At 52.5% G+C, this 12,052-nt stretch overlaps 2 protein-coding genes across 5 annotated transcripts in view; one reads left to right on the top strand and one right to left on the bottom strand.

Moving 5' to 3' along the window:
• Nucleotides 1-626: 626 nt before the first annotated feature.
• Nucleotides 627-11,590, top strand: LOC138636380 (GTPase IMAP family member 9-like). 2 transcript variants are annotated; one of them, XM_069724374.1, is made up of 3 exons: nucleotides 627-767; nucleotides 2,212-2,840; nucleotides 10,767-11,590. In XM_069724374.1, exons 1-3 carry the CDS (start codon nucleotides 743-745, stop codon nucleotides 11,442-11,444), a joined length of 1,332 nt encoding a protein of 443 aa, XP_069580475.1. In that variant the 5' UTR covers nucleotides 627-742; the 3' UTR covers nucleotides 11,445-11,590. The 2 variants fall into 2 exon arrangements, with proteins under 2 accessions (XP_069580475.1, XP_069580476.1); XM_069724375.1 differs by lacking the exons at nucleotides 627-767; nucleotides 2,212-2,840 and adding an exon at nucleotides 8,426-8,547 and having other exon boundaries at nucleotides 10,759-11,590.
• A 421-nt stretch (nucleotides 11,591-12,011) lies between these two features.
• Nucleotides 12,012-12,052, bottom strand: part of rbl2 (retinoblastoma-like 2 (p130)) — a 12,491-nt gene continuing 12,450 nt past the window's right edge. For all 3 annotated transcript variants that reach the window (XM_069724373.1, XM_069724372.1, XM_069724371.1), the window contains one exon: nucleotides 12,012-12,052. This exon is cut by the window's right edge and continues 1,167 nt beyond it. The gene's annotated coding sequence lies outside the window, so the exon portion shown is untranslated.

Below are 12,052 nucleotides of genomic sequence, written 5' to 3' on the forward strand. Positions count from 1 at the left end.
AACTGAACATTTCTTCAGTGTAATTCTGAACTCTTCCAGCAGGAGGTTCGGTCCGCTTCGGTCCAGTTCGGTGACTCAGACGAACACCTGATCCGTTTGCAGACGGTCTGCAGCCGCTCCTGCAGGGGGCGCTGCTCCACACGAGTCTCCACGTGAACCTGCGACTCAGCAGGACCTGATTGGTCCACTCGCTCTGACATCAGAACTGGTACTAAGTCGCTGGTTGTTTCTGTCGTGTGGAAAAAGCTGCAGGTGAAACCGACGTCTACTGTCCTTAAATGTTTTGTAAAAATGAGACAGATTGACGTCTCAAAATTTAAAGATCAGAAAAGTCTGCAGATGAAGTTCAGTTTTGTAACGAGGTGCTGAGGAAATGTCGAAGGAAGGTTTTTAAGAAAGTGTAGAAAAAACAAAGATGCAAACATTCAGAGGCCGACATGAAAAAAATAAAATCATTCTCACTGTGAGACAAACACAAACTCCATTTTTACAGCGCCTCCTACGGGTGCAGTACCTCGTGCTTTGGGGTGAACCTCCAACCAGTTTAACTGTTCTTTTCCTTTAGACACCTTCAGGCCTGCAGCCAGCTGTTGTTCTGCTGGTCATCTGACTCGGCTGTGTGGGTGTAGTCACAGGGTGGAGCTGGGAAAGTGAAAGTAAACCTCTAAGACTGCGACACAAAGAGACACAGAGAGACAGAGACACAGGGAGACACAGGGAGACAGATCAACTGCCTGCAAACATGTCCAACAGATACACTCCAATGCGTAAGTACTTTACTGCTTTATTCACTTTATTAAATTTCAGCTTGAAAACAGCTAAAGATAAAAAGAGCCGACTGGTCCTCTGTTCTCTGAAACTGAACTCTGATCAGTTTAACTCTTCACTGCTTTTTCTCTCTTCATGTTTTTCACATTTTTGTGTCTTTATTTAATGAATTTCTTCGTGTTTTACTTTGACTCATGTTGTGACATGAAGAGAAAATGCAGTTTGTTCCATCTGTGTTTTATCTGTTTTTGATTTGAGGAACGTGAACATGAATCTAATGTAACATCTGGACTTGGACGCAGGCCAAAAGTTCTTCCTGTTTATGTCAGAGATAAAGGGCTGCTTCAAGTTAAACTAAGAGGACGTCCTGTCTCAGTGGCTGCAGACCGTTGAGACATTTACAGCTTTTGTTAGCATGTTTTCAGTCCACTAATGAGACTCTCAGCTCCACGTGATTTATTTCAGCTTTATTTGTAAAGGAAGTCTGCAGCATAGAGCTGCGATTAAACAGCAGTTATCACCTCAGTTAATCTGCAACGCCGTCCTCAACAACTCACAACAAGAGTTCCAAACACAAACTCAACCACAGCAACGTGGCGGCAGGTTGACCAGAACCAACGAACCCAACAAACCTTAGAGGAGGAACACAGTATACCGTGCAGGTTACAGGCGAGGCCTTCACCCGCGGTCAGTAAGTACAACAAGTGTAAAAGGAAGTTAAAGTTTCCTGGAGGATCATCAGGCTTCACAAAGATCTTCCGCTGACAGAAAAGGTGAGAAACTGGGAGAATCACCTTCCACCGTCGGCATCGGTTCCCTGGAGGGTGGATCAACGAGTGTTTCTCTGAATCTGGGACCCGTCAACACCAGCAGCCAAACGGACCACACGTCAACTTCTGTCTTTCAGCCTCCTCACCTTTCCTCTGACTTACACCTGTATGACTTTCAAAAATAAAACTCCACCGATTACTGCGGCATGTTGGAGCCCCTTCGAGCTGCCGGACCACCGTCAGGACTCTGCTGATGGATCCTCTGACGTTTTCAACCTTTTAGTAAAAACCCAACAAACAGACCGTTCTGGGGTCCAGTCAGGTTTTGGGTCTAGGTGGGCGGGGCATAGTGTCCTCGGGTTCTCGGTCAGATCCGCCCCTCGCTCCTCCCCAGCTCGTTCAAATATGGTCACTTCTGGCTCCAAAAGAAACAAGATGGCAACGATTGAAATGTCCGACTGGAGGCTTCAAAACCTCTGTTTACAAACCGATGGGTGACGTCACAGTGAGTTGCTTCCTGTTGCAGAGGTCGTCACTCTTGTATAATGAGTATGTACTGACAGAGACTCTTTGAATGGGATCGCTCCTCTTTAATATGAAAATGTCTGTTTTAAAGGTTTTATATGAATACAATTGACTTTTGACTCATTGTTTTTCTCTGATTCTCCACCAGAGAATAAAGAACAAGAACTCAGGATTGTGCTCGTTGGGAAAACTGGAATTGGCAAAAGTGCGGCAGGAAACACCATCCTCAGGGAACAGGCTTTCCTGTCCAAACTTTCCTCTTCCTCAGTGACGTCAGAGTGTCAGAAGAAAACAGCTTCGCTCGGCGGTCAGACACTGACGGTGATCGACACTCCGGGTCTGTTTGACACCAGAATATCGTTGGAAAAGGTGACCGTGGAGATCGCTCAATGCATCTCCTTCGCCGCTCCCGGTCCTCACGTGTTCCTGGTCGTGCTCCAGCCGACCCGATTCACCGGAGAAGAACAAGAAACCGTCAAAATCATCCAACAGATGTTCGGAGAAAAGGCAGCAGATTACACCATGACGCTGTTCACCCACGGAGACGACCTGAAGGCAGAGAGAGTCACCATAGAAACGTTAATTGGAGAAAATAAAAACCTCAAAGCCTTCGTCAGTCAGTGTCACGGAGGATTCCACGTCTTCAACAACAGAGTCGACGACGACTCTCAAGTCGACAAGCTGCTGGAGAAGGTCAACAAGATGGTGCAGACCAACGGAGGAGGGTGGTACACCAATGAGATGTTCAAAGAGGCTCAGAAAGCTATCAAAGACGAGATGGACCGACTTTTGAAAAAGAATGGAGACATGAACCAGGAGGAGGCGAGGAGACAGGCGGAGAAGGATAACTCGTTCACCCGGGCCGTCGTGGTCGGAGCTGTCGCTGGAGCTGTCGCTGGAGCTGTCGCTGGAGGTGGAACAGGAGCATATTATGGAAGTATGATAGGAGCTGTGGGCGGTCCAGCTGGAGCTGTATTGGGAGCTGGGGTCGGGACAGCAGCGGGAGCTCTAGTCGGGACGGTGGTGGCGCTGAAAACCAAGGCCTGCGTCATACAGTGATCACCAGCTGCAGCTCTTTAAAGCCACAACAACAAATATTATTGTTCGATTGCTTTTTCACTGAATAAATCTTCTTCACCAGCTGTTTGTGAACCTTTCATGTGATTAATGGTGTTATGAGGTGGAGTATTTTTCCAGGACCCAAATGCAAGCACACAGACTCGAGGTATCAGTTCCAAAAATACTGTCTTTATTGTCCAAAAAACAAACAAACAAAAACTACAAACCAAAAGGTGGCACCGAGCGTGTCCACTTTACATCCAGTCGGGAGGGCAACTCAACCGACAGCTCCAGGGGGACACGGGTAACAGGACAGCCGGCAGACCAGCGGAAGGGACGGCGTCAACAATCCTCCGAGCCGGGAGGGCAACTCCACCGACTGGTGATTTTGACCGGGATATCCGCAGGAGACACAGAGGCCGGAGGAACGGGAACAGGAACAGGAACAGGACTGACAGAGAGCTGACGGGGAGCAGACGGAAGACGGACGGGGAGCAGACGGAAGACGGACGGGTGGCTAACAAAACAATGAACCGACAACCAGAGTTGTGCAGGGGCAGGTTACATATAGTCTGGGGAGGTGATCAGGGAGATGCAGCACACCTGCAGGTGGTGATCAGGGATGAGTGGCTGCATCTGCTGGGACTGGTGAGGGGCGTGGCCACGGGAGGTGAGGGGCGTGGCCACAGGCAAAGATAGGGGACACAGGAGGAGAGGTGATCGGGGGCAAAATGGAGGACAAAACTGAACTCCTGACAGTACCCCCCCCCTCAAAGGGAGCCTCTTGGCGACCAAAACTGGACCGGACTGGGTGGGAGGAGGGGGGACGGAGGACCACAACTAACACAAGACATGAGACAGGAAACCTAGGTGGACGGAAGAAGGCCATGGGGCGGGGAGGCCTGGGGTGACCGCTCCGGAGGACGGCCACGGGGCAGGGCGGCCTGGGGTGACGGCTCCGGAGGATGGCCACGGGGCAGGGCGGACTGGGGTGACGGCTCCGGAGGACGGCCACGGGGCAGGACAGGTTCGGGGGATCTCTCCGGAGGACGGCCACGGGGCAGGACGGACTGGGGTGACCGCTCCGGAGGACGGCCACGGGGCAGGACAGGTTCAGGGGATCTCTCCGGAGGACGGCCACGGGGCAGGGCGGACTGGGGTGACCGCTCCGGAGGACGGCCACGGGGCAGGACAGGTTCGGGGGATCTCTCCGGAGGACGGCCACGGGGCAGGACGGACTGGTGTGACCGCTCCGGAGGACGGCCACGGGGCAGGACAGGTTCAGGGGATCTCTCCGGAGGACGCCCACGGAGCAGGATGGGTTCGGGGGACCTCTCCGGAGGACGCCCACGGAGCAGGACGGGTTCGGAGGACCTCTCTGGAGGACGATGACGAGGCAGGGCTTCGACCGCGATGGAGGATGGAGCCGGAGCGACGACATTCCTGGAGGACGGAGCCGGAGGCGGGGCGGCGACCGAACAGGAAGACGGAGCAGGAGGCGGGGCGGCGTCCGCGCCTGAGGCCGGAGCCGGAGGCACGACCTCGCCAGAGGACGGGGCCGGAGGCGTGGCGCCAACCTCGCCGGAGGCCGGAGACGGAGGGACGACATCCCTGGAGGACGGAGCAGGAGGCACGACTTCGCCGGAGGACGGGGCCGGAGGCGTGGCGCCGACCGCGCCGGAGGCCGGAGACGGAGGCGGGGCGGCGACTGCGCCGGAGGCCGGAGCGGGAGGCATGACCTCGCCGGAGGCTGGAGACAGGGCGGCAACTGCGCCTGAGGCCGGAGCCGGAGGCACGACTTCGCCGGAGGACGGGGCCGGAGGCGTGGCGCCGACCTCGCCGGAGGCCGGAGCATCGACCGCGCCGGAGGCAGCAGGGGCCGGTGGCGTGGCGACGACCGCACAGGAGGACGGAGCAGGAGGCGGGGCGATGACCGCGCCGGAGGACGGGGGCGTGGCGTCAACCGCGCCGGAGGCAGCAGGGGCCGGTGGCGTGGCGACGAGCGCACAGGAGGACGGAGGAGGGGGCGGGGCGTCGACCACCCTGGAGGACGGAGCCGGAGGCGTGGCGACGACCACCCTGGAAGCAGCAGGTGCTGGAGGAGGGGCGTCGACCACCCTGGAGGACGGAGTCGGAGGCGGGGCGACGACCACGCCGGAGGACGGGGCCGGGGGCGTGGCGACGACCGCGCCGGAGGACGGGGCCGGGGGCGTGGCGATGACCGCGCCGGAGGATGGAGCCGGAGGCGGGGCGTCGACAGCGCCGCAGGCAGCAGGGGCCGGTGGCGTGGGGACGACTGCATAGGAGGATGGAGCAGGAGGCGGGGCGACGACCACCCTGGAAGCAGCAGGAGCTGGAAGAGGGGCGTCGACCACCCTGGAGGACGGAGTCGGAGGCGGGGCGACGACCACGCCGGAGGATGGAGCCAGAGGCGGGGCGTCGGCAGCGCCGGAGGCAGCAGGGGCCGGTGGCGTGGCGACGACCGCATAGGAGGATGGAGCAGGAGGCGGGACGTCGACCCATCCGAAGGCAGCAGGAGCTGGAGGCAGGACGTCGATGACCCGTCCAGCGACGGGGAACGAAGGAGCAGCATTACTGCCGCATAGGCCATGCTGCAGGTACTTGAGGGCCAACGCCCGGGCCCGGATGGCGTCCGGATCTCTCGCCGGCGCTGCGGGGGTAGAGAGTTCGTAGTGGGGACCGACGGGGCTGTGGGCTCGCTCGTAGCGACGGACGGGGCTGTGGGCTCGCCCGTAGCGACCGACGGGGCTGTAGGCTCGCTCGTAGCGACGGACGGGGCTGTGGGCTCGCCCGTAGCGACCGACGGGGCTGTGGGCTCGCCCGTAGCGACCGACTGGACTGACGGCTACACGTCCAGAGATTAAGGGCGCAGCAGGACCGGATGGCCGGTGACCCCGGCGTCGCTGCCTCCTTCTGAGGGGGTCCCAGAAGGCCAGGCGGGTTCCCTCGAACCCAGTCCGGGGTTCAGCGGAAACCGTGTCATTTAGGCGGGCCTGATTGGAAAAATATTGGAATAAAGTCACGTATTTAGGATTCGAGTCTGTGGCTGCTGGGTCCCTCCGTGGTCGGTTCATTCTGTTATGAGGTGGAGTATTTTTCCAGGACCCAAATGCAAGCACACAGACTCGAGGTATCAGTTCCAAAAATACTGTCTTTATTGTCCAAAAAACAAACAAACAAAAACTACAAACCAAAAGGTGGCACCGAGCGTGTCCACTTTACATCCAGTCGGGAGGGCAACTCAACCGACAGCTCCAGGGGGACACGGGTAACAGGGCAGCCGGCAGACCAGCGGAAGGGACGGCGTCAACAATCCTCCAAGCCGGGAGGGCAACTCCACCGACTGGTGATTTTGACCGGGATATCTGCAGGAGACACAGAGGCCGGAGGAACGGGAACAGGAACAGGAACAGGACTGACAGAGAGCTGACGGGGAGCAGACGGAAGACGGACGGGGAGCAGACGGAAGACGGACGGGTGGCTAACAAAACAATGAACCGACAACCAGAGTTGTGCAGGGGCAGGTTACATATAGTCTGGGGAGGTGATCAGGGAGATGCAGCACACCTGCAGGTGGTGATCAGGGATGAGTGGCTGCATCTGCTGGGACTGGTGAGGGGCGTGGCCACGGGAGGTGAGGGGCGTGGCCACAGGCAAAGATAGGGGACACAGGAGGAGAGGTGATCGGGGGCAAAATGGAGGACAAAACTGAACTCCTGACAAATGGAACACTTTCAAACTCACATTGTGTAACTTGAGGGTGGATAGAAAAGTTCACAGTCTGCTATGTTCCACACGTTAACGCGACCGCTGCTACGTGAACATTTGGGATTTTAACGTGGACCTGAAAGCAGAGAAACATCAGATTTTAGGTCAAACCATCCGTACTGTGAGCTAACATGAGCTAATAATAGCATTAACGAGAGCTGAGTAGCAGCATTAGCTAATGTTAGCAACATTGTAGAACTCGGTGTTGACAGTCTGACTCTGGGGGACCAATTCACGGTGACACCAAGAAAACCCACCTGGTGTCTCCTGACGACTTCTTCGGTCTTGGACAGTGAAGCTCCGCCCCTCTTGAAACGTGATGTCATCAGAACACCTCGCCTGCTCGTCGCTTCATCGCCGTAGACTTTCTGAAAACTTTCAAAGGTCTCTGATGACCGTTTACAGAGTTTGACCCCAAGAAAAACAAGCCCTGATTAATTGCGTTCATATTATTTGGTGTTGCTGGTTTATTGAACATCTACGGGCAGAAATATTTAACCTATGGGTCGTATTTCCAAACAAAAGACATTACTACTCTCTGATAATAAAACAAATAGGTGATCTATTAAACATCTCTCATGGTGTTGAGGGAGATTCTGGCTGGTCTTCTTGTTTGTGAATATTTCTGTTGTCAGAGGAACGGAGGTGCTGCAAGCAGCTCACAAAAGACACGTCGTCCTGCAAACAGCTGACTGCTGCAGTTCTAAACACGTTTTTAATCCAAGAAACATGTTAACATGTGAACAGCAGCAGGATTCATAACACAGATAACTGCAATTCATTTCAGATCAGAGTCAAAACTTTCATCAAAACATCTGTAATCACACTCTGATGGATGTTTTAAGTTAAAACTCCTTCACTTAAACTTAAACTGAACATTTCTTCAGTGTAATTCTGAACTCTTCCAGCAGGAGGTTCGGTCCGCTTCGGTCCAGTTCGGTGACTCAGACGAACACCTGATCCGTTTGCAGACGGTCTGCAGCCGCTCCTGCAGGGGGCGCTGCTCCACACGAGTCTCCACGTGAACCTGCGACTCAGCAGGACCTGATTGGTCCACTCGCTCTGACATCAGAACTGGTACTAAGTCGCTGGTTGTTTCTGTCGTGTGGAAAAAGCTGCAGGTGAAACCGACGTCTACTGTCCTTAAATGTTTTGTAAAAATGAGACAGATTGACGTCTCAAAATTTAAAGATCAGAAAAGTCTGCAGATGAAGTTCAGTTTTGTAACGAGGTGCTGAGGAAATGTCGAAGGAAGGTTTTTAAGAAAGTGTAGAAAAAACAAAGATGCAAACATTCAGAGGCCGACATGAAAAAAATAAAATCATTCTCACTGTGAGACAAACACAAACTCCATTTTTACAGCGCCTCCTACGGGTGCAGTACCTCGTGCTTTGGGGTGAACCTCCAACCAGTTTAACTGTTCTTTTCCTTTAGACACCTTCAGGCCTGCAGCCAGCTGTTGTTCTGCTGGTCATCTGACTCGGCTGTGTGGGTGTAGTCACAGGGTGGAGCTGGGAAAGTGAAAGTAAACCTCTAAGACTGCGACACAAAGAGACACAGAGAGACAGAGACACAGGGAGACACAGGGAGACAGATCAACTGCCTGCAAACATGTCCAACAGATACACTCCAATGCGTAAGTACTTTACTGCTTTATTCACTTTATTAAATTTCAGCTTGAAAACAGCTAAAGATAAAAAGAGCCGACTGGTCCTCTGTTCTCTGAAACTGAACTCTGATCAGTTTAACTCTTCACTGCTTTTTCTCTCTTCATGTTTTTCACATTTTTGTGTCTTTATTTAATGAATTTCTTCGTGTTTTACTTTGACTCATGTTGTGACATGAAGAGAAAATGCAGTTTGTTCCATCTGTGTTTTATCTGTTTTTGATTTGAGGAACGTGAACATGAATCTAATGTAACATCTGGACTTGGACGCAGGCCAAAAGTTCTTCCTGTTTATGTCAGAGATAAAGGGCTGCTTCAAGTTAAACTAAGAGGACGTCCTGTCTCAGTGGCTGCAGACCGTTGAGACATTTACAGCTTTTGTTAGCATGTTTTCAGTCCACTAATGAGACTCTCAGCTCCACGTGATTTATTTCAGCTTTATTTGTAAAGGAAGTCTGCAGCATAGAGCTGCGATTAAACAGCAGTTATCACCTCAGTTAATCTGCAACGCCGTCCTCAACAACTCACAACAAGAGTTCCAAACACAAACTCAACCACAGCAACGTGGCGGCAGGTTGACCAGAACCAACGAACCCAACAAACCTTAGAGGAGGAACACAGTATACCGTGCAGGTTACAGGCGAGGCCTTCACCCGCGGTCAGTAAGTACAACAAGTGTAAAAGGAAGTTAAAGTTTCCTGGAGGATCATCAGGCTTCACAAAGATCTTCCGCTGACAGAAAAGGTGAGAAACTGGGAGAATCACCTTCCACCGTCGGCATCGGTTCCCTGGAGGGTGGATCAACGAGTGTTTCTCTGAATCTGGGACCCGTCAACACCAGCAGCCAAACGGACCACACGTCAACTTCTGTCTTTCAGCCTCCTCACCTTTCCTCTGACTTACACCTGTATGACTTTCAAAAATAAAACTCCACCGATTACTGCGGCATGTTGGAGCCCCTTCGAGCTGTGGGCGGTCCAGCTGGAGCTGTATTGGGAGCTGGGGTCGGGACAGCAGCGGGAGCTCTAGTCGGGACGGTGGTGGCGCTGAAAACCAAGGCCTGCGTCATACAGTGATCACCAGCTGCAGCTCTTTAAAGCCACAACAACAAATATTATTGTTCGATTGCTTTTTCACTGAATAAATCTTCTTCACCAGCCGTTTGTGAACCTTTCATGTGATTAATGGAACACTTTCAAACTCACATTGTGTAACTTGAGGGTGGATAGAAAAGTTCATAGTCTGCTATGTTCCACACGTTAACGCGACCGCTGCTACGTGAACATTTGGGATTTTAACGTGGACCTGAAAGCAGAGAAACATCAGATTTTAGGTCAAACCATCCGTACTGTGAGCTAACATGAGCTAATAATAGCATTAACGAGAGCTGAGTAGCAGCATTAGCTAATGTTAGCAACATTGTAGAACTCGGTGTTGACAGTCTGACTCTGGGGGACCAATTCACGGTGACACCAAGAAAACCCACCTGGTGTCTCCTGACGACTTCTTCGGTCTTGGACAGTGAAGCTCCGCCCCTCTTGAAACGTGATGTCATCAGAACACCTCGCCTGCTCGTTGCTTCATCGCCGTCAGACTTTCTGAAAACTTTCAAAGGTCTCTGATGACCGTTTACAGAGTTTGACCCCAAGAAAAACAAGCCCTGATTTTGTAGTGGAAATCACTGCATGGGCTCAGGAACACTTCAGTGCTGTGAGCTGGCAGGTTGAAGATTTCCTGTTCCCCAAAAATTCAACCCAAAATCTGAAGTTTCTCCAGCGGTCCCGTTAACGTGAGGAACTCAGTGATGATGTTGATGAAGAGACGACTGAATACTTCCTCATAGAGGTCGTTGCTTCCTGTGTGCGTCATCGTGCTGCATTCAGGAACACGATTTCTCTTCTCTTTGCATTTCAAAGTCTGCAACTACATCACAATTGATTCGTTGAATTGAGATGTTTGTGTTGATTAAACTTCTAACCACCGTGAGCTTGTGGTTCATGTATCGTTTGTTATGTTCTGTCACGTTAATAAATATCAAGATGCCAAATTAAAATCTGCTCTTAGCTCCGACAAGGCCGTCTTGTTGTTGTTGTTTGCTGCTTGCTAGGTGACTGACTGTGTTGATGTGCACTGATGGTCGGAGGGTATTTGACCCCCCCTGATAACCTGTGTTGTTTTCAGGGTCAGACCTGAGGGTGGTGCTGGTGGGTCAGGAGCGAGTGGGGAAGAGCTCAGCGGGAAACACCATCCTGGGAAAGAAGGAGTTTGACTGCAGGATCAGTTCCAATGCTCTGACTCTGAAGAGCGAGAAGACGGTCGGAGACGTTGAGGGTCGCCGGGTCTCCGTGGTCGACACCCCCGGACTCTTCAGCACCCGGCTGTCGGACGAGGAGGTGAAAGCGCAGCTGGCAGAGGCGGTGGAGCTGAGCTCTCCGGGTCCTCACGTCTTCCTGCTCACGCTGCAGCTCGGGAGGTTCACCGAACAGGAGAAGACGGGGCTGAAGACCCTGGAGAGGATGCTGAGTCCCGACGTGGCCCAGTACACCGTGGTCCTGTTCACCTACGGGGACCGACTGGAGGACACCGACATGGAGGAGTTCATCCGACAGGACGACCACCTACAGGAGCTGCTGAGGAGGTGCAGCGGCCGGTACCACGTGTTCAACAACAAGGAGATCGGAGACAGGAGGCAGGTCAACGAGCTGCTCGGCAAGATCGACTCAGTCTCCGACGGAGGACAGTTATACTACGAGAGAAGGTCTCAGCCAGGGTGGTCCGTCCGGGGTTTAATATGCACACCCTGGAGGATGATTCAGCAGATGTTCAGGTGGTTGTGTAACCTCTTCTTTGGAAGGAGAAGAGAGTAAATGGAATGAGAGGTGACATCTTTTTCAGTGTGTATCAGTATGAGAGAATCACACTGTAAAAAGTCCTGCAGTGAAAATGTTCCTCAAGTAAAGTATGTAATCAAGATCTAAAAGTATTAAAAGTCAAACCTGTGTTGTGATATGTATTTATTGATTAAATTACTGTCACTCATACAAACCCCCCAAAAAGTTGAGACGCCGTGTAAAATGGATGGTCCCTCTCCTCTTTAACCTGGAGGATGCAGCGTCCATGATTTCCAAACAGAATCTCAGATTGTGATCCATCAGACCTCAGGACAGTTGTCCACTTCACCTCAGTCCATCTTCAATGATCTCGGTCCAGAGAAGGCGGCGGTGTTTCTGGATCATGTTTCTATCTGGTTTCTTCTTTGGAGAGTTTGAACATCATTTGTGGACGCAGCGATGAACTGTGTTCACAGACGATGGTTTTCACAAGTGTTCCTGAGCCCATGCAGTGATTTCCACTCCAGAATAGTGTGTTTTTAATGCAGTGCTGCCTGAGGGCCCGAAGATCACCACCATCCAATATTGGTTTCCAGCCTTGTCCCTTGTGTTCAGAGATTTCTCCAGATTCTCTGAATCTTTTA

Source organism: Brachyistius frenatus, unplaced genomic scaffold (genome assembly GCF_029030835.1).
Source record: "Brachyistius frenatus isolate BFR_SWC_R1_liver_20210118 unplaced genomic scaffold, ASM2903083v1 Contig_373, whole genome shotgun sequence".
NCBI lineage: Eukaryota > Metazoa > Chordata > Actinopteri > Embiotocidae > Brachyistius > Brachyistius frenatus.